The 22,500-nt window shown below is 50.9% G+C and overlaps 2 protein-coding genes across 2 annotated transcripts in view; one reads left to right on the top strand and one right to left on the bottom strand.

Annotated features, from left to right (window-relative positions):
* Positions 1–9,797: 9,797 nt before the first annotated feature.
* Positions 9,798–13,246, bottom strand: bloc1s2 (biogenesis of lysosomal organelles complex-1, subunit 2). The gene is made up of 5 exons (XM_083671263.1): positions 13,058–13,246; positions 11,902–12,018; positions 11,652–11,771; positions 11,143–11,247; positions 9,798–9,994 (listed from the first exon to the last, which is right to left on the bottom strand). Exons 1-5 carry the CDS (start codon positions 13,230–13,232, stop codon positions 9,963–9,965), a joined length of 549 nt encoding a protein of 182 aa, XP_083527389.1. The 5' UTR covers positions 13,233–13,246; the 3' UTR covers positions 9,798–9,962.
* A 360-nt stretch (positions 13,247–13,606) lies between these two features.
* The window catches only part of usp24 (ubiquitin specific peptidase 24), a 28,943-nt gene continuing 20,049 nt past the window's right edge, over positions 13,607–22,500 (top strand). Inside the window, exons 1-5 of the mRNA XM_083671512.1 lie at positions 13,607–14,141; positions 19,933–20,101; positions 20,917–20,984; positions 22,014–22,157; positions 22,434–22,496. Coding sequence (XP_083527638.1) covers positions 13,863–14,141; positions 19,933–20,101; positions 20,917–20,984; positions 22,014–22,157; positions 22,434–22,496 — 723 coding nt within the window. The 5' untranslated portion in view covers positions 13,607–13,862. The remainder of the gene's footprint in view (positions 14,142–19,932; positions 20,102–20,916; positions 20,985–22,013; positions 22,158–22,433; positions 22,497–22,500) is intronic.

Raw genomic sequence — 22,500 nt, 5'->3', positions numbered from 1 at the left:
GGAGAGGCAGGGGGGGCAGGGAGAGGGGGGGCAGAGTGGTGGGGGGCAGGAGGGACAGAGAGAAGGGGGGGGGGGGGTATTGGTAAACAAAGCTCTAAATCACAGCTAAAAGAGGCACGGAGATGCCCGAGAGCTGGGATAACCTGGGGTTACCTGGGGTAAACTGAGAACCGGGGGGGTAAATAAGAGGATTCAGTTACATGTGATTCACGACTGCAATAATCCTGCTGCTCTGGACTCCTGTGGAAGGTGTGTATGGGGGCCCTGCTGTGTCCCCCGCAAGCACACACACATGCTGAAATGATATACAGTCAACACTGGGTCAGTACCTTACATAATACACACACACACACACACACACACACACACACACACACACACAGAGCGGTTTGGGTCGTATCTCCGTTCACAGTCAGACGAGTGGACGGAGGGTGAACAGCTGTCGTATGCCCCGACACACACTCTCAGAGTCAGAGTCAGAGAGAGACCAGAAAGAGACCAGAGAGACCAGGGAGACCAGAGAGACTAACACTACTGATTGAGAGACCAGAGAGAGAGAGACCAGAGAGACCAGGGAGTCCAGAGAGACTAGAGACCAGAGAGACTAACACTACTGACCAGAGAAAGAGAGACCAGAGAGAGAGAGACCAGAGAGACCAGAGAGACCAGAGAGACCAGAGAGACCAGGGAGACCAGAGAGACCAGGGAGACTAACACTACTGACCAGAGAGAGAGAGACCAGAAAGAGAGAGACCAAAGAGACCAGGGAGACCAGAGAGTCCAGAGAGACTAACACTACTGATAGAGAGACCAGAGAGACCAGAGAGACCAGAGAGACCAACACTACTGACAGAGAGACCAGAGAGAACAGAGAGAACAGAAATATAGACTAGAGAGAGTGTGTGAGAGAGAGAGACTAGAGAGAGAGAGACTAGAGAGAGAGAGAGAGACTGCCTGCCCCCAGCATGCTAGCTCTGGCAGCTAAAGGCTGAAGGCTACATGCTAATGCTAACAGTGCAGATTGAGCTAGCAGTGCAGGGCAGTGGCAAGTGCAGCCATTGTTTATGTTCCCTGGATAATTATGGCAAATATTATTGCAGCCTGCGGCCCTGGCTACGGCCCTGGCTAGCTCTGGTCTGTACAGAGCACTGGCCAAAGCTCATTCACATCCAGGCCAGAACAGGCCCGGTACCAGAACAGGCCCAGTACCTACGCAGGGGAGAGGAAACAGGGCCAGAGTTTACGGAACACTCACAGATGATTAGGGACATGTCACTTCGACACCAGGACACTGATGTTATTATCCAGAGGACGGCTATTAATAGGGGCACTTAACTCCTGGACAGATTCAATTATCCAATTTACTGTAAAACGGATGATCTAAGCGCATGCTGTAGCAAGAAGAGTCTCTCTCAGTCTCTCTCAGTCCCCCCCACCCCCCCCCCCCCCCACCCCCGCGCCCCCCTCCCTCTTGGACGCCTCAGTCTCTCGTCTCCCATCTGTCATCCCCCCGCCTGGTTGGTTCTCCACAGCTGGAACACAGTAAACCAGAACCACGGCAGGATCTCCGAGGAGGGTTCCCTAATTCAATGTTCTGTTGGACCTCTCTCAAACGCCACGTCTCGCAAGCGCTCGGAAAGGAACATTCACTTCAGCGAAAATATTTTAGATTTCTCAAAATACTTCTAATAAATAGATCCCTCTCAGCTCTGGTATGTGATGCGTGTGTCTGACTCAGGGAATGCCTGGAGCTCCCTCGGGTGTGTGAGCTGTGTGATGGTTGTTTTGTGGTTGTACTATACTGGCCTCTCCGAAAGACAGAACCTGGCCTTTCACAGGGAGGAGTCAGGAACACCAGAAGAGGGTTCCGGATATTGATGAGTCACTAGGATGAGCTCACACACACACACACACACACACACACACGCACACACACACACACGCACGCACACACACGCACACGCACGCACACGCACGTACACGCACACGCACGCACACACACACACACACACACACACACGCACACACGCACACACGCACACATGCACACGCACACGCACGCACACACACACTTGTCCTAACCCTAAACTATGAGCTAACCCCAAACTACTCACAGCATTCTTTTCCTTATGTCTCACACCGGACATGACCTTCTAACAATGCAGGGATCTGTCTCTGTCAAGCCTCACAGCAGAGCACCAAGTTTCCCAAGAAACAGATGCATCTATCTGGCATCGTATGTTGATGGCTGCTCGGTCCTCCTGTAGGTCAGAGGTCACTGTAATACTGTCTGTTCTGTGCTTGCTTGTGGTGTGGCACCAGCGCATGTCAACATGTTTTGCTTTGACGGTATTTCGACATGTTTGAGAGTATGAAATGCCATTCCACTGACCACCTCCCCTCTGCACACACACACACACACACACGCACGCACACCCACACACACACACACACACATACACACACACACGCAAACGCACACACACACACAAACACACACACACACACACACACATATGTGCCCCAGTTTAACCCAGATGGGCCCAGGTGCCAGGGTGTCTAATGGGGGTCCTGATGGGGGTTTTGGGGGACCTGGGACCAGTTAGACATGGTTCTGGGACCAAAGAGAAGCCACACATGAAAGGAGGACCTCTCCCTGACAGGCCTGATGGGACCAGCACAAAACAGAAACACAAATTATACACACACACACACACACACACACACACACACACACACACACACACACACACACACACACACGCACACACACACACACACAAAGCTGCTCCATGCCCCAGTGTCAAGAACGCCTAAGGTGCTTGTGCTTACAATTATACATAGCTGCTTCAACCCCATGACTAGCCTTGACTTCTAACAAAGTAAAACACTTTGGAAGACACATATTTCCTCAGAAATGTTCTCTATGTGGTTTGTGGTCTGATTCATTCACTCTGCAGAGAGTCGCCGTGTGGTTCAACATGGTGTTGCTGGTCCTGCCCTCCAGCCTGGGGCTGGCTATTGCTGTGATCGTAGCCCAGGAGAGGGGCTCAATCTGGGGCTGGAGCCAGAGCCTGACTCCCCCTGACCCCGCATCATGCTGAGAGAACCAGGGTTCTGTCACACGCACAGCACCTCTCCATCACAACGCAGATGGTGTCCCCCGTGTTTGTTTCCCCCCATCTGTTTCTACTTCCCTTCCAACGACTGGTGATGGGATGGGATGTGTGTGATGTGATGTGATGTGATGTGTGTGTGTGTGTGTGTGTGTGTGTGTGTGTGTGTGTGTGTGGTAGATGGGGCAGGTCTGAGCTCTGTGGTGTGTGACCTCGTGTGGCTCCTTTCCATGCCCTTCCTGAAGTAGGTATTTGAAGTTTCAATCACTCTGCTCCTCAGATCTCACATGTGGCTTGTGTTTACGTCCTCTATCTGCAGCCCCTTTGAAATGGATGGAAACATGCAACATTGCCTTCATCATTTGGTTACCTTTACTGTGTTATGGAGAATGGGCTGACACAGTACTTTGTGAGTTATACTGTATATGTTTATTCCATTATTGCCAGACTCTTTCTGTGTGTGTGTGTGTGTGTGTGTGTGGTGTGTGTGTGTGTGTGTGTGTGTGTGTGTGTGCGTTCGTGTGTGTGTGTGTGTGTGTGTACGTGTGTGTGTGTGTGTGTGTGTGTGTGTGTGTGTGTGTGTGTGTGTGTGTGTGTGTGTGTGTGTGTGTGTGTGACAGATAAACACATTTCACAAACACTTTTATTTCTCAACACTTTCAACCACTCTCAGTGGCCTTGGAGTCTAACCCTAACTCGGGCTGTGGAGTCTAACCCCAACCCGGGCTGTGGAGTCTAACCCTAACTCTAACCCTAACCCGGGCTGTGGAGTCTAACCCTAACCCTAACCCGGGCTGTGGACCGGAGTCTTGGAGTCTAACCCTAACCCGGGCTGTGGAGTCTAACCCTAACCCTAACCCTAACCCGGGCTGTGGAGTCTAACCCTAACCCTAACCCGGGCTGTGGAGTCTAACCCTAACCCTAACTCGGGCTGTGGAGTCTAACCCCAACCCGGGCTGTGGAGTCTAACCCTAACCCGGGCTGTGGAGTCTAACCCTAACCCTAACCCTAACCCGGGCTGTGGAGTCTAACCCTAACCCTAACCCGGGCTGTGGAGTCTAACCCTAACCCAGGCTGTGGAGTCTAACCCTAACCCGGGCTGTGGAGTCTAACCCTAACCCGGGCTGTGGAGTCTAACCCTAACCCGGGCTGTGGAGTCTAACCCCAACCCGGGCTGTGGAGTCTAACCCTAACCCGGGCTGTGGAGTCTAACCCTAACCCGGGCTGTGGACCCCCGAACACATGTGGTGAGTCGTTATTCACAGGAACGACCTTGTTTTTCTCATTCATACATGAATACAAGTGAATTACCCAGGCGTCCTTGCCTGTCAAGTTGCACAACAGTGTGGTGTGGCGTCCTGCCCTGCTATTGAACAGTCACTGCTCTGGCCTCCTTCTCACCAGAGGGACTCATGGAGAAAACAGCTCCTCCACTCCTGATGGACAGGATCTTTCATGTTTCTGAGTTCCCATCTCTCTCTGCCATTCTTGCGGTTAGTCAAACCAGTCCGAATCCGGCTCACATTGGTTCATATACAGCGTGGTGAATTTCATTATTTTGTATTTATTTTAAGTATATTGTGGATGTGTGTGTGGGGGAGGGGGGGGGGCTGTGTGTGTGGGGGAGGGGGGGGGCACATGCAAACTAGGTCTCTAACTCAATAGAGATGTTTTATCATTCTTATGGAACAGGTCGTGTGTGTGTTCAACCGTTATACTGTATATAAATAAAGTATACAAGATTCTCTGACAAGATTCATTGTATATAGGTTACCCTGTGTGTGTGTGTGTGTGTGTGTGTGTGTGTGTGTGTGTGTGTGTGTGTGTGTGTGTGTGTGATGAAGAGAGAGAGCTTCAGCTACAACAACAGACTGTCCACTACAGGATATCAAAGGAAGAAGTGTGTGTGTGTGTGTGTGTGTGTGTGTGTGTGTGTGTGTGTGTGTGTGTGTGTGTGTGTGTGTGTGTTTGCCTCTTATAAACACATCATCTATAAAAGTCCTGTTGGCCATTGTGTCCAGCTGAGAGATCCTCAATTAGAGTTTATAGAAAGGAAAACATTCCGTTACATAACCTGCTCACTGCAGGAGGAAGAGCAGGGGGCCAGACTGACATCAGCCGTGTGTGTGTGTGTGTGTGTGTGTGTGTGTGTGTGTGTGTGTGTGTGTGTGCGCACGCGTGTGTGTGTTTGTGTGTGTGCACGCATGTGTGTGTGTGTCTGTGTGTGCGCGTGCATATATGTTTTGTGTCTGTGTGCGTGTATGTTTGTGTGTGTGTGTCTGTGTGTGTGTGTGTGTTTGTGTGCGCACGCGTGCGTGTGCATGTGTGCGTGCGTGCGTGCGTTGTGTGTGTGTGTGTTTGTGTGCGCACGCGTGCGTGTGTATGTGTGCGTGCGTGCGTGCGTGCGTGCGTGCGTTGTGTGTGTGTGTGTGCGTGTGTGTACAGGAGGACTACCAGGAGCCTCATCCCCTCCTGTTCTTACCTGTCACCAACATTCATGGTTTCCCCTCTGAGAGACAGAACATCCCTTTCCAGTCCTTTGGAGTGTGTTTGGGAAAGACTTCCCGGAGGCTGACCACACGACTCCGTCACATCCAGACGTCAGAGATTCCCTCGTTCCCGTCTCTCATCTGCTGTTGCATGTGGTTTCATTTTCATTCTTGCTTCGTGGAACGGTGCTTCTGCGGTCAACACGATGATGACGGTGGGAATGGATTGCGTTGTGCTCCGCGGGCCGGTCCGGTCCGGTTCAGGGAGGGGATGTGACGTGTGGATGTGTTAGGAGGGTCTCGTTGTTTCGTCATCCTGGCTCCTCCCTAGATCAGACGGGGGTTAGACTGGCTAACCCTAACCCTAGATCAGACGGGCGTGACTCACGTCCTTCCTTCTTTTAGGCTTTCTGATATCAGCTTCACTGGAAGACCAGGAAAACACTCAGCCTCCCTCCCAACTCTGCAGATGTACACACACACACACACACACACACACACACACACACACACACACACTCACACACACACACACACACACACACTCACACTCACACACACACACGAACATACACACACACATGCACGCACGCCTGCACGCACGCACTCACACACATATGCACGCACTCATGCACACACACACATGCACACACACACACACACCCACGCACACACACACACACGCACTCACACACACACACACACCCACGCACACATGCACGCACGCCTGCACGCACGCACTCACACACATATGCACGCACTCATGCACACACACACATGCGCACACACACACACCCACGCACACACACACACACGCACTCACACACACACACACACCCACGCACGCATGCACGCACTCTCACACTCTCACACACACACACACACACACACACACACACACACACACATATATACACATATAAGCGCCGTGATAACATACATGTGTTTTTTGTTTAGTGCAGAGGGAGGCAAGCCTGCCTGAAGGGCCCCATAAGCTCTGATAAGTCAGAGAGTAAAACTCAGAGAGTATCTCTCTCTCTCTCTCTCTCTCTCTCTCTCTCTCTCTCTCTCTCTCTCTCTCTCTCTGCCCCTCTCTCTCTCTCTCCCTCTCTCTCTCTCTCTTTCTCTCTCTGCCTCTCTCTCTCTCTCTTTCTCTATCTGCCTCTCTCTCTCTCTCTCTCTTTCTCTCTCTGCCTCTCTCTCTCTCTCCCTCTCTCTCTCTCTCTCTCTCTCTCTCTCTCTCTCTCTCTCCTCCCTCATTCCCAACATCAACATGGCTGGAGGATGCTGAGGAGTTTAGACATGTAGAGTAACACACACACACACACACACACACACACACACATACACACACACACACACACATTCACATGTTCACACATTTACACACACACCCAAACCATCCCAGCCACACCTGGGACCACTTTCAGTTTCACACATTAAGCCTTCACGAGAGAGACGTGTGTGTGTGTGTGTGTGCGTGCGTGCGTGCGTGCGTGTGTGCGTGTGTGTGTGCGTGTGTGTTTTGCGTTAGCCCACCTGCCAGCTCTGTCATGTAAGCGCTCTGGAAACACCCCATATCACCATGGAACAAAGTTACCAGGGGTCTGAGAGGGTAAAACACCCCATATCACCATGGAACAGAGTTACCAGGGGTCTGAGAGGGTAAAACACCCCATATCACCATGGAACAAAGTTACCAGGGGTCTGAGAGGGTAAAACACCCCATATCACCATGGAACAGAGTTACCAGGGGTCTGAGAGGGTAAAACACCCCATATCACCATGGAACAGAGTTACCAGGGGTCTGAGAGGGTAAAACACCCCATATCACCATGGAACAGAGTTACCAGGGGTCTGAGAGGGTAAAACACCCCATATCACCATGGAACAGAGTTACCAGGGGTCTGAGAGGGTAAAACAGGGGGTTTGAATGTTGCCTTGGGCTCTGGAGGGAGAGAGGGAGGGAGGGAGAGAGGGAAGGAGAGAGGGAGGGAGGGAGCGAGGGAGGGGGGGAGAGAGGGAAGGAGAGAGGGAGAGAGGGAGAGAGGGAGGGAGGGAGCGAGGGAGGGGGGGGGGGGGGGGGGAGAGGGGCCAAAGAGCGGAGGTAAATAATGTTACAGTATGAATAATGAGCTCCCCCTGCACTGGGGGCCTCCGCTGGCCTAATGACAGAGACCTGCTTTAGATTAGCCCCCTGCACACTGTAACACACACACACACACACACACACACACACACTCACTCAGGAGAACAGTGCAGGAGGGCCTATCCACTCAGATAATCTGTTGCCCCCGGCGATGGGATCAGATGAGCTCTGCTGCAGGACAGCTAATCAACAACAGAGAGGTCCATCTGTTCCCTGAACTCCTCCGTCAGCTTCCACCTCTCTCTCTCATGGTCAGTGTCTCCGGGGTTACTTGAGGTAATTCACTTTTGAGAGTTATGACAAAAACAAACATAAAATATTACATTTATGTCTTTATTGGCAAATCAAGAATAGTTCAAATACCCACTTCCCGCTGTATCAACAGTGATGTAGACATCAGTGCATCATCAGCCCCGCCCTCCCCACCCTCGCCTCCCTGCGCCCCCGCCTCCACGGTGAGAGGCAGAGACGGCTGCCCAGACAAGCATCAACACAACATCCTCCAAAACACAGAAACCCATCTATCAAAACGTATCATCTCTCAAAAACCACAAGCACGGACACAGAGAATGGTCACAGAGAGAGAGAGATGGTTCCAGAGAAAGACGGGGGGGGGGGGACATGCAGGAAGTACGTCCCTGGACGGTGAGAACTGAGGGGGGGTCTGTGGTTGTTTGCATTTCCTCACACCAGGGTCAGAGGCCTGGTGGGTGGTGGGGGGGGGGGATTTTTGGGAATCAACGCGGCGATCGGCCCAAATGTCCTCTAGGGAGTCCTCTTAGGGTGGAGGTGGCTGATGAGTGTGTGACTCGTCTGTGACTTGTCTGTGACTCGTCTGTGACACAGTGAGGCTGGGAGACGCCTTAGAACAGCAGAGTGCAGGGGTAATTAGGGCAGCAGAGTGCAGGGGTAATGTCCGTGTGTGTCCGTGTGTGTCTGTGTGTGTCCGTGTGTGTGTCTGTCTGTCCGTGTGTGTGTGTGTGTGTCTGTGTGTGTGTGTGTGTCTGTCTGTGTGTGTGTGTGTGTGTGTCTCTGTGTGTGAGAAAGATTGAACACATTGGAAAGGTCTAATGACCAAACAACCACCCTCTACTAAGTTGAAGACATGTTTTTTTTTAGGGCATTTCTGCTTTTATTGGGATGGAGAGAGTAGAGGTCGATAGAAAGGATGGGGGAGAGAGGAGGGGTGACATGCAAGACGTGTCGAGGGTCGGAGTGGTTGCGATGATATGGTCTGTGCATTAGTGTGCTAATTTGAAGACATCTGATGACATTTCTGACCCTCTGCATCTGCAGAGCTGGTCCCTTTGGAGTGGAATGACCGTGCCACCCCCGATCCATCACGTCAACATGGTGTAGGACTGCCATCTGCTGTCTCAACGAGTACACTACACAAAGACAACATTTACCAAATGGATTTTCAGTTCAACATACGTTTTATTTTTTATTGTTAACATGTTTTAAATTATACATTTACACATGATCCAACTTGTATGGCCATGCTGTTAAGAGATCATATAGTATAGTAGTCATACAATAAAGCAATATTAAGGTCTTTCTAAGCGTCTGAATTGCGTTTATGGGACCAGGCGTCATTCTGTAGGGAAGTGGTGGTGGTCGTCACTTCTGACCTGGTCAGCTGACTAGCCTTCAGACCTGGTCAGCTGACTAGCCTTCAGTCACACACAGAAGCGGGTAGAAATCAAATAAACACGTGTGATACGGGGGGAGATGGAGGACAGTCTGATACGGGGGGAGATAGAGGACAGTTAGACAGAGTGGGAGGCATTTCAGCAGTTCTTAAAAAAGACCCTAATCCTAATCACGTCATCGGTGGTCCAGTAGTGTGAGCGACAGTGTTTGTAGATCAGTGACTCAGCGCCGTGCTCAGAGCCGTCCTCTCCCCCGGCCCAGACGAGGACAGACTGAACACTGGGCTGACAGAGTTGGAATGTTGCTAATAATACAATCAATCACTCACTGGAACACCCCCCCCCCCCAGGATCAGTGTGTTTGGAACACCCCCCCCCCCCCCCCCCCAGGATCAGTGTGTTCGGCTGTTTTCTGTTTCAGTCTCAGTCCTCATCCTCCCCACTGCTGCTGCTGCTTGTTCTACAGGGTGGGGGAGGGAGGGTGAGGCGGGGTGAGGCAGTGTGAAAGAGGTTCAGTAATCCTCACTCTTCCTCCTCCTCCTCCTCATCATCATCATCATCGTTTCTCTAGTTTCTTGAACTTGGCTTCTGCAGAGCGGGAGGAACACAGAAAAACCAAACAATCACTCATCTTTCCGCAAATCGTGTTTCTGGTGCAACTAAGGAGACAGTCAACCACACTTAAAGGGGCAATCAGGAATTCAACACAACAACAAAGCGGTCACTCTGTCACGTTCTGGGTAAACAGCTGAGGGACGGGACTGGAGAAATGTAACCACTCTCAGATTCATAGACAGAAATATGGATGCAGGAGTTATTTATTCACCCTCGGAACTAAATGTGTTCAAGTAGGGCAAGTGTCTAGAGGCTGCTGGGACGGTTTGGACTGGGCTCACAGCTGCAGTCTCATAGCACCCCCTGCTGTTGGTACGTGGAAATGTGAGACAAGCTGGACACAACAGACTGACTATTATTAGCATGTCTGCCATGGATACTGCTGCTAACACGGCCATAGAGATTCATGAGCCACCGCTAACAGCTGCTAACACGGCCATAGAGATTCATCAGGCACCGCTAACAGTCGCTAACACAACCATAGAGATTCATCAGCCACCGCTAACATTCTCGGACACACAGGAGCAATCAAAATGGAAACCTTTTCCAAGGAGAGCAGAGACAGGAGGAACCAGTGGAGCTGATAACTGTCTTATCCCCATATGACTATCAGACTGAAGACTGTAAATCGTTGGGAAGATATCCACTTTCAGCCCTGGTAAATATAGATCTGGGAATATGAAGCCATGCCCAGTGTCCGTGTGTGTGTGTGTGTGTGTGTGTGTCCGTGTGTGTGTGTCCGTGTGTGTGTGTGTGTGTCCGTGTGTGTGTGTGTATGCATAGGCGCCTGGCCCTATAGGGCAAACGAGGCAACTGCACCCCCCCCCACACACACACAGGGTGCCGAATATCGCATTCTGGTGAACCAGAACCTGCCTGAATTAAAGCTCCAAACGGTGAAAGCCCTCTTCAGAAGGCTGGATGCTCCGTGAAGCAAGGCCACGCCGGGAGTCACCTGACAATCTGGGTTTCAGCATGGTAATAAGCAGATTTACCTACAATAATGGTAGCCTGAGAGAGCACATTCAATTTGTTTATGTTGGTAGGGTAGATTTTCTGCAAAGTTAGGCGCCTGTGTGTGTGTGTGTGTGTGTGTGTGTGTTTGTGTGTGCGTCTCTCACCCAGTTTCTTGGAGTATGTGTCCAGTTTGTAGGCTGCCTGCTCCAGAGACGACACCTGCTCCTCAATCTGATTTATCTGGTCCAAGTAGGGCTGCAGGCTGGCGTCTGTGAGAAACACACACACACACACACACACAATGATCAAACAGAAAGCAGGGCCTTTGGAAACCAGATATCTGACAAATCTGATAGATATACACCATCATGCTCAGTCTACTGTGACACTAGTGCAGCTGCAGTCTCTCCAGCTGTCACTCACATTTATTTATTTATTTATGATTTGCGCACACACACACACATCAGACAAACATCAAATGACAAAAACAAAAAGGCAGATTATGCAGGGGAGGTTAAGACACCCGGTAGGGCTTGTCGAGGAGCCTCCCTTAAAGTCATAGAATAATGAGAAAAAAGAAAATAGAAAACGTATATATAATATTAATAATAAAATTAAACAAAACGTTAGGTTATTGTTGGCTAGTCTAAAATGTGCATTGTGACGTGCATACATTTGTGGTTGAGGTCCTGCAGGTTGCGGCTGATGTTGATGCTGATGTCCTTCATCTCCATGTACTTCAGACTGGTCAACTTGTTCATGTTCTCCAGCAGACGGTAGTCCTCACAGGTGCCTGCAGAGACAGAGACAGAGACAGAGAGACAGAGAGGTGTCAAAAAGAGGTATTCAAAGAGGTATCACAGGTCCCACTCTCTGTCTGCAGGGAGAGGACGTTGAGAAAGAAGAGGGGGAGATGGAGAGACCTGTGAGTTCTCCGTGTAGGAAGACGGCCATCTTGTCAAACATGTCTGTGCACAGCTCGTTGATGTCGGGCTCCGCCGGCTCAGTGGCCTCCTCCGCTGTCTCCACCCCACCGTCACCTAAACACACACACACACACACACACACACACACGGTTACACACTCCTGCCAACTGAAGTAAACAATACAAGCCTTAAGGTGGCTTCAAAACTCCATATTCCCCTCGGAGTCCTATGTAAAAGGTCACACACAATTATAGGGTTGAAAATTGCCCTCTGGGGTCATCTGAACAACACAACCACACTGAGGATATCTGCAGTAGGGGTTGCCAGGACCACACAGGTATGCACGTATATTTACTCAGCTGATACTGCAGCCAACACAGAATAATAATAATAATAATAATACATTAAATTTGTACAGTGCTTTCTCATGGACTCAGAGCACTTTACATGTAAAAATATGAAAATGAAAATATAAGAGGACAGTCACAGAACATAAATAATGTGGTCGTCTGTGGCTCAGTTGGTAGAACATGGCGCTAACAACGCTTAGGTTGTGGGTTTGATTCCTGCTGGGACCATATATACTGAAAAATGGATGCACTCACTGCAATGTAAGTCACTTTGGATAAAAGCGTCAGCTAAATGGCGTATATTATTATATACAGCCCTATCCATTAAAAGCCTGCCTGAACAGCTGGGGTTTTTGCCAGGTCTTAAAAGAGTCATGCATACAGTCCCTGATGATGATGATGATGATGATGATGATGATGATGATGACTGAAGTGTCAACTCAACTCGCATTAAAAATGTTATCCATCTTTCTAATGTGAAAAATAACCCACGACTCATTTCAGCAACTTGCAGAAGGCCTCGGTGTTATATATTATATTATATATAACTTTCGCTTCCGAGTATTCCCACTTCAGCGCAAAAACAAAGAGAAGGAACTCAGCATCAACTGGTTAGGAGAGCCCATCTCCGGCTTCGGTTTATTACTACCTCGTAGGATTGTTGAGGAGCAAGCCTGCCCAAAGCATTTCATTGCACCGTCTACGGCTGTATTCTGTGTAACTGACAAATAAACTTTGATTTGATTTGATTTGTATTGTTAGCCTAGATGCTGCTAGCTTGGAGGCTAACTGGTGTCACTCACTGTTGTTGCTGGGTTTTTTGGGCGCAGGCACCAGGCCGTCTCCTGCACTCTCCGGGGCGGCCGCAGCCTCTCCCCGGGTCTCGGTGGACCCCGCCAGGCTGAGTGCCGTCGGATGGGCCGGTGGTACCCTGGAGATGCTGTCCATAGCAGCTGCCTCCTCCCCCGTCGCCGCCATTTTCCCTCTCCTCCAGTCACATGATTCTGAATTTCACGTGACGCCGTGTATTCCCCTCCCCCCTCCCCTCCCCTCCCCCCTCCCCTCCCCTCCCCGTCCTCCTCTCCCCTCCCCATCCCCTCCCCCCTCCCCCCTCCCTCCCCCCTCCTCCCCCCTCCCTCCCCCCTCCCTCCCCCCTCCTCCAGCCACACCCTTTCTCTTGACAGGTAGCTTTTGTAGTTTCGCCGCCACATAAACAACAACAGCATCACATTCATTCATTGTGAGTTGACTTCCCAGCCAGCGACCAGCTCTCCCAGAGGACAGTAGTCGTCCGTGCTGTTTACATGGCTGCAATTCCGTTGAATAGTTTGAATATCTACAAGAATTACAAGGCTGCTAGTTTGACAACCTGTATATTGTAGATATATCAATATATAAGTGTGTGTTTAAGGACAAGCGGACAAGGAACGCTGTTTAATTGTACGTGTGGTCGGGGGGTGACGCAGTCTCGACGCAGCCACGGAAACGTCCAGCGGTGGGACTCCACCGTGACAGGCGAGCTGACTGTAAACATGGCGGCGTGCACGGCCACAGGGCTGTGCCGTACATCGCGTTATTAAGAGCCTGAGATACCGACAGACCCGAACCATGGAGACCGAGGAGGAGCAGCACATGACGACGCTCCTCTGCATGGGCTTCCCGGACCCCGTCGCTATACGCAAGGCCCTCCGCTTGGCGAAGAACGACATCAACGAGGCGGTCGCGCTTCTGACGAACGAAAGCCCCGGACTCGGGTACGGATATGAACCGATGGAGAGCGGGCCTGCCCCGGGGCCGGGGCCGAGTGGAGACGGCGAGAGTAGCGGACGCACCGGGACTGGAGGGTTTGACCCACCGCCTGCCTACCACGATGTGGTGGATAGTGAGGTAAGGATAAAGGATGGTTAGTTTTGCAACTAGTAGTCAGGAAGATAGTGGTGCTAGCTGAGGAAGGCAAGCCTGATTGAGATGGGGCTCGGCCAGCCTGGCTGTCAAACGCGGGAGGGAAAACCCGCGGCATGGACTCAGCCTGCATCTTGTTTTTACTCGTAGACACCCCGGACAGCATGCGTTTGACGGAACCCACATTGTTGACTTGGAGCTGGACCCTTGGCTACTTATCGGAAATGCAGAGTGGAATCTTATATCAATGAGGGCAGGCGTGCTGAGAAAAAACGTTAAATATGTTGCATGCTTTCCGCCGCTAGTTAGCCAGTTAGCTAGCTGAAGCTAACCCAGAGCTCAGGGGCTTTGGGGGAGGGGGGAGTCAGCGAACCATCAGCAACCGCTGGTCGAGTTACTCAACTTGCCAGCTAACTAGTGGTTTCACGTTTGCAACATTTATCGGTGAAGTCAAATATGCATCAGTGAGTGAATGTAGTGGGATCAATTTACGCCGGTGCATTCTCGTTGATTCATAAATGTTAAATTACCATTACTGGTTATATGAAGATCTGTGATTTCGCAATCTGTGAAGGCTAACCAGATGTGGCCATCTTGAGCAAACAAGCTTTGACACATTTCATCAGAATGTATGGCAACTCAAACTTCACGTAGAAATCATGATGTGAATAATAACTATACTCCAGATTGGCATCACGTTTTCTGTCCTGTGAGTATTGGATCCACTGCTGCTGTCAAAGCCAGCCATCCATCCATCCAGCTAGCTAGCTTCTCTCCCTCCTGGCTGTCTGTGTAAGTTGGCCAATCATTGAGAGGTCTGGTGGACAGCTGTCAATCATCTATAACAAATGTCACTTTCACCTGCATATATCCCATGCTCTTGGTCTCTTGTGAAAGAGAGGACCCCAGAGAGCAAGCACACTGAGAGAGAGAGAGAGAGAGAGAGAGAGAGAGAGAGAGAGAGAGAGAGACCTTTGTCAAATACAGAATGTCAAATAATTGGGCTGGCTTGCACCAGTACCACACAGAGTACGCTTCTAAAGGACTGTACTTGCACATTCTAAACAAAACAAAAATGTCCTCCAATCTTGATCTCCTTCCCTTGAACACTGAATGAGTCCAAGAAGGAATACAGTGAAAGCCTCCCAAGCAATTCACCGTTCCAGGTTTTTAGATGAATGCAGATGAAGCAGCACTCAGACCTTGTTTAGAGGAGTGAGATTCATCCATGGGGTCCACCAGGGGCCTGTGAAAAAGACGTCAGGTTGTTGCAAACAGTCGCCCCGCAATTCCAGTTGCCCCGACCGAGTCTCGAACTTGCGACTTCTGACCTTGCCAACACACGTGACCATCTCCTCAAATACCCGATGTTAACCAGCTACACTATCGAAAAGCTAACAATTGGACAGTGGGGGGTATTTGAAATTGAGGAGTGATTTTTACCATCTCAACTCGGTTGCACACATGTTCTAAAGAAAAGGGCCACATCTCAAAAGTCTTTCCTTGACTCCTTGTGTCCTCTATCCTCATTGGTGGAGAATGTCTTGGGCTCCTCCCCTCAGGCATTCTCCGGGACGGACTTCTTGAGATTGGATCTGTGAGATACGACACTGGCGAGATCATGTTGACGAGGCCGCACCCTGGTGAAACGTCTCCCGAGGTGTTTTGAAACACAACCTGCGTGTTTACCTTGAACTTATAAATAAGTACGCAACCTGACGTCAAACCTGTCACCTTTCATGTTGTCTTTAAAACGGAAAGGTGTGTCTGGAACGAACCACGGCCACAGGTTCTGTTTCAGAGCGTTGCGCAGCACTGTTGTGGCCTGCTGAACGCAACCTTGTTGATGTGGTAAAGGAGAGGGGTCAATCAGGGGGGAAGTAGTGGAGACTAGTTGGGATGAGTTTACCCCATCATGCATTGTGTCCTGGTCCTCCATGAAAGCACAAACTTACACTGACTGCTGGATAGCACTTCACCACACACACACACCTACACACCTACACATGTACACACACTCCTGCCATCCCTCCTCTCATCCCTCCTCTTTTTCATCTCTTTTCTCTCTCTCTCCCCCTCCCCCCTCTCTCCCCCTCTCTCTCTCCCTCTCCCTCCCCCTCTCTCTCCAGCTTGTTTTCTGTCTCTCTTTCTGCTGGTTGTGCTTAGGAGGCATGTCACAGGTCTGTGGCCCCATGTTCCTCGCCTAAATATAGCCCTGCCGTCTCACACACACACACACACACACACCCTGCAGTCTCACACACACGCACACACACACACACACCCTGCAGTCTCACACACACACACACACCCTGCAGTCTCACACACACACGCGCCCTGCAGTCTCTGTGCTGGTCTCAGGGGGTTACGGGGTGCATAGAAACAGACTAGGGTTCTGATTGGGCCATGTTGACAGCGGTGGAATCTGCCTTGTTGGATGGTCTTTGACCTTTTGTGTTGAACATCAGAGGCCATCTCTCCTTCACTCTCTCCCTCCCTCCCTCCATCCATCGCTGATCTCTCGCTGGTATCTCTCGAAGGGAGGGGCGATGAAACCTGATGCTCTACTCTCCCTCCCTCCCCTCACCCTCCTTCCCCTCCCCTCCCCTCACCCTCCCTCCCTCCATCCATCCATATAGGAGGGTGTATTTGTATATATCCTTAGGCAGCACTGAATGGCTGAAGGGATTCTCATTCCCCCAAATGAAAACATACAGTACATGGGAGCTTCTGGGTTCTGAATGAGGCAGTAATGTTCAGTGTGGTGGTCAGTATCCCCCCCTGTCACACGGGACACATGTCCTCTGTGGCTCAGTTGGTGGAGCATGGCGCTAACAACGCTTGGGTTGTGGGTTCGTTTCCCGCCGGGACCATATATACCGAAAAATGTATGCACTCACTGCAATGTAAGTCGCTTTGGGTAAAAGAAAGAAGCACAACAGTACGTGTTGTCTATTGTTTGGGTGGCGTTGTGCTTAGTGAGAGAGCTTCAGGGCCAATCCTACTTTGAAATCCATGCTCATCACTCAGACTTAAAACATGAATCATGACTCAAACCATCAGAGTGAATGAAAAACGGTTGTGAATATCTGTGCGTGAGGAGTGTGGATCTCAGCTGGCTGGAACCCAGCAGCTCTCTGTGCGAAGCACCAGATCATCCCAGGGAATTATGGGGTCTTCATCATGAATATGTAAATAAGTACTTCATCATTTAAATAATTAAAGGATTATGCCTCGTCTGTTTTCTCGTGGTAGTTGTGTGTTTCGGTAACCAAGAGCAGGCTGGAGTGAGGCGAGAACGGGCGGGCGGGCGGGCGGGCGGGCTCGCTGCTGTGGACAATGGGTAACGCCACTGATGGTGAGGGTTAGGAGGAGAACCCTGGGATGGACGATGGGTTGATTACCTGTGTGTGTGTGTGCACGCATGCGTGAGATGGCAGGGCGTGTGTGTGTGTGTGTGTGTGTCTCTGGGACAGACAGAAGAGATGGAGGAAGAGGATGATGATGATGATGAAGAGCATTGGAAGGCAACAGAAGAGCAGCAGTGTTTGTCTGAGGATTACAGCGGCATGTTTGACGACCACGCCCTCTTCAGAGACACCACCCGTCTGTCTCCTGTTTGACGACCACGCCCTCTTCAGAGACACCACCCGTCTGTCTCCTGTTGACTTAGTTGAAGTACATCACAGTATATTAAGATGAAGGCCCTATTTGACTAATATCCGCCTAAAAACCAGACCCAAACTAAACGGCTTATAACATTAGAAATGTGATGATCAGATGCAAAAGCAGGATGCCATTTGACAGGTAACGTTTTGTGTGGATATGCTCAGATTATGGGTCAGAATAACATACTACACATGACAAGGACAGAGTAAACCCTAATGAAATTAAAGCTGAATTTGGGCCCAGTTATGGGCCCATCCAGCCTAAGAGGTTAACATAGTGTAGGGATTGGATACTAGATACACCAGTACTTCCTGTTGCTGTTAGTCGCATAAAAAAAATGTAGAACATCAACAATCCAAGCGATGGAACCTGTTAAACGACTGTGCCGGAGGACAGTCCTGAGGAACTCCTGGGTGTGACGTCTCTGTGCAGGAGGACAGTCCTGAGGAGCTCCTGGGTGTGACGTCTCTGTGCAGGAGGACAGTCCTGAGGAGCTCCTGGGTGTGGCGTCTCTGTGCAGGAGGACAGTCCTGAGGAACTCCTGGGTGTGACGTCTCTGTGCAGGAGGACAGTCCTGAGGAGCTCCTGGGTGTGGCGTCTCTGTGCAGGAGAACAGTCCTGAGGAACTCCTGGGTGTGACGTCTCTGTGCAGGAGGACTGTCCTGAGGAGCTCCTGGGTGTGACGTCTCTGTGCAGGAGGACAGTCCTGAGGAGCTCCTGGGTGTGGCGTCTCTGTGCAGGAGGACAGTCCTGAGGAACTCCTGGGTGTGACGTCTCTGTGCAGGAGGACTGTCCTGAGGAGCTCCTGGGTGTGACGTCTCTGTGCAGGAGGACAGTCCTGAGGAGCTCCTGGGTGTGACGTCTCTGTGCAGGAGGACAGTCCTGAGGAGCTCCTGGGTGTGGCGTCTCTGTGCAGGAGGACTGTCCTGAGGAGCTCCTGGGTGTGACGTCTCTGTGCAGGAGGACAGTCCTGAGGAGCTCCTGGGTGTGACGTCTCTGTGCAGGAGGACAGTCCTGAGGAGCTCCTGGGTGTGGCGTCTCTGTGCAGGAGGACAGTCCTGAGGAGCTCCTGGGTGTGACGTCTCTGTGCAGGAGGACAGTCCTAAGGAGCTCCTGGGTGTGACGTCTCTGTGCAGGAGGACAGTCCTGAGGAGCTCCTGGGTGTGACGTCTCTGTGCCGGAGGACAGTCCTGAGGAGCTCCTGGGTGTGACGTCTCTGGTGAGCTAATGTAGCTAGCTAGTGGGAACGGCAGCTAGAGGTCAGAGAGGCCGGCCAGCCGGGAGGTCGCTGGTTCCATCCCCACCCCAGGAGGGAGGGGGGTGTGAGCTGGTCACTGGAGGGTTGCTGGTTCGACCCCCACCCCAGGAGGGAGGGGGGTGTGAGCTGGTGACTGGAGGGTTGCTGGTGTCATATCTAAGGTGCCTATCACTGCCGCTGGGCACATTCCAAATGTCACATTCCGTTGATTGATTGACTGCGTGGTAAATGGAGGTTTGTGTGTGTGTGTTTGTGTGTTTGTAGTGCTGCTGGTTGATACATGTATAACACTGCTAACAGCAACCAGAGGCCTGGTAATGAACCAGAGTAGAATACAGTAGAACAAGGAAGGGTGTTAGGGTGTTAGGATGTTAGGACGTTAGGGTGTTAGGACGTTAGGACGTTAGGATGTTAGGGTGTTAGGACGTTAGGGTGTTAGGGCAACACTGGCACTGAGGAGGAACAATGAAGCACAGACAAGTGGCTGGTGAGATTCAAGAGGAGAGGCAGAGAAGGGGGGGGGGGGGGGGAGCGGGGGGTGACTTTCAAATGACTCCCTCATCTCCATATGGTCCTTATGGAGTCACAGCCAGGCCCTCCGACTCCCTCATCTCCACCCAGGGCACGCGGCCGGGCGGATCACCGCGGCTACACGCCTCTGCTCAGCCTGCTGCTTTAACAACGTCCCCACAGCTGCCCAGCTGACACACGTCATTTAGAATGTGCATGCACACACACACACACACACACACACTGTGTTGAATGTTACACATCTAAATCAGCAGTCAGACTAAAGAAAAGGGTTGAAAGTGGCTTCTAGATAATTTAGTGTGTGTGTGTGTGTTGCAGAGGAGCAACGATGAGAACGGGAACTGCTCCGGGGGGAGTATGGAGTTCCCCACCACCAACCTGTATGAGCTGGAGAGCCGTGTGTTCACCGACCACTGGTCCATCCCCTACAAGAGGGAGGAGTCTCTGGGGAAGTGCCTCGTCGCAGCCACCGGCCTCGCCAAGCTCGGTAAGTGTGTGTGTGTGTGTGCGAAAGAGAGTGAGTGTATGTGTGCGAGAGAGTGAATGTGCGTGTGCGTGATGTATCTCGACTGTTAGAAGACACAAATGTGTTGTTTGTCTCTGTTGTGGTGTGGGCTGGGCCATTTGTCACATTCTTTTCACACATATTATTCTTTTGGACACAGCTGCTACACGGCTTAGCTGTGGTTCTGGTGGAAAGTCTGATTCCAAGCTTCCTGGTATTGCATACAGCACCATCCAGTGATATCCATGGGAGATTTGTGTGTACATTTCAGTCAGAGTGAGTCTAAAGTCAGGATTAATGAAGAGGTTTCTAGTCTAAAATCAGGATTAATGAAGAGGTTTCTATTCTGAAGTCAGGATTAATGAAGAGGTTTCTAGTCTAAAGTCAGGATTAATGTTTATTTTAAGGCCCTTTTCTTTACTTTGTCTTCATTTATGCCTTATCTTACCTGCTGTTATATTTTCCCTGTCTCTCTCTCTCTCCCTCTCTCTCTCTCTCTCTCTCCCTCTCTCTCTCTCTCTCTCTCCCTGTCTCTCTCTCTCTCTCTCTCTCTCCCTGTCTCTCTCTCTCTCTCCCTGTCTCTCTCTCTCTCTCTCTCTCTCTCTCTCTCTCTCTCTCCCTGTCTCTCTCTCTCTCTTCCTCTCTCTCTCGCTCTCCCTGTCTCTCTCTCTCTTCCTCTCTCTACCTCTCTCTCTCTCCTTGTCTCTCTCTCTTTCACCCACACCTCTCCTTCTCTCTCCCCTCTCCCCCCCCTCCTTCTCTCTCTCCTCTCCCCCCCCCCCCTCTCTCTCTCTCAGGTCTGGCTGATGCTGATGAGAACTGTAAGCGGTTCATGGACCGGTGTATGCATGAGGCCTTTAAAAAGGTGAAAGGTCATAGGACAGCTGACCAACCAATCCATTTTATACAAAAACAGTTTGGTTACAACATGCTTAAAGGGGCAATCTGGGATTCAAACAACAACAAAGCAGTCAGCTTGCAACTTTTTGGAGTAAACAGCTGCGGGATGGAGAGATGTAGAGGGAGAGAGAGAGATGGAGAGATGGTACCACTCTCAAATTCATAGACGGAGCTATGGATGCAAGGACTGACCCTCCACGAGATGAAATGAAGCATTTCTAAGTTATATTCATTAAAAATCATTGGCTATTATAATCTATATAATCCAGAAATGGGTGTACCAATCCCAGATTGCCCCTTTAACCATGGCCCAACCATGGCTTGACCGATGAGTTACCTCAGATGGAAACATGCATTAGTGTGTTTCTGTCAGACTGTTTATTTCCCACATTCTCTGACTCCCCGACTGGAGCCATCTACTGTGTACTTCATACCACCTTTCCCCTCTCTCTCTCTCCCTCTCTCTCTCTCTCTCTCTCTCTCTCTCTCCCCCTCTCTCTCTCTCTCTCCCCCTCTCATAACTCTTTCTCTCTCCCTCTCATAACTCTCTCTCTCTCTCTCCCTCTCATAACTCTCTCTCTCTCTCTCCCCCCCTCTCTCTCTCTCTCTCTCCCCCTCTCTCTCTCTCTCTCTCTCCCCCTCTCATAACTCTCTCTCTCATAACTCTCTCTCTCCCCCTCTCATAACTCTCTCTCTCTCTCTCTCCCTCTCATAACTCTCTCTCTCTCTCTCCCCCCCCTCTCTCTCTCTCTCTCTCCCCCTCTCTCTCTCTCTCTCTCTCCCCCTCTCATAACTCTCTCTCTCATAACTCTCTCTCTCCCCCTCTCATAACTCTCTCTCTCTCTCTCCCCCTCTCATAACTCTCTCTCTCTCTCTCCCCCTCTCATAACTCTCTCTCTCTCTCTCCCCCTCTCATAACTCTCTCTCTCCCCCTCTCTCTCATAACTCTCTCTCTCTCTCTCTCTCTCTCTCTCTTATCTCCCCCCCCCCCCAGCTGCTGACCAGCAGTGCAGTCCATAAGTGGGGGACAGAGATCCATGAAGGGATCTACAACATGCTGATGTTACTAGTGGAGCTGGTGGCTGAGAGGGTCAAACAGGACCCCATACCTGTAGGCCTTATGGGGGTCCTGACCATGGTGGGTCTGCACACACCTGAACACTGAACACACACACACACATACAGTACCCACCAGAACACACCTGAACACACGCACACACCTGAACACACCTGAACAGACACACACACACACACACACACACACACCCCCAACATGGCCTTATTCATTTCCCCTGTGTAGCGTGACTACATCTGTTATGACTACAGCTCCCATCAGCCATCACATTTGAGAAGGTTCTGATGCCACGTGTGTGTTCTACATTTGGGCCGGCCTCATTCCTGCCTTCTCTCCCAGGCCTTCAACCCTGACAACGAGTACCACTTTAAGAACCGCATGAAGGCGTGCCAGAGGAACTGGGCCG

Source organism: Argentina silus (genome assembly GCF_951799395.1).
Source record: "Argentina silus genome assembly, chromosome: 6".
NCBI lineage: Eukaryota > Metazoa > Chordata > Actinopteri > Argentiniformes > Argentinidae > Argentina > Argentina silus.
The sequence above is the reverse complement of the archived record's forward strand: the minus strand, read 5'-3'. Positions and strand labels throughout refer to the sequence as shown.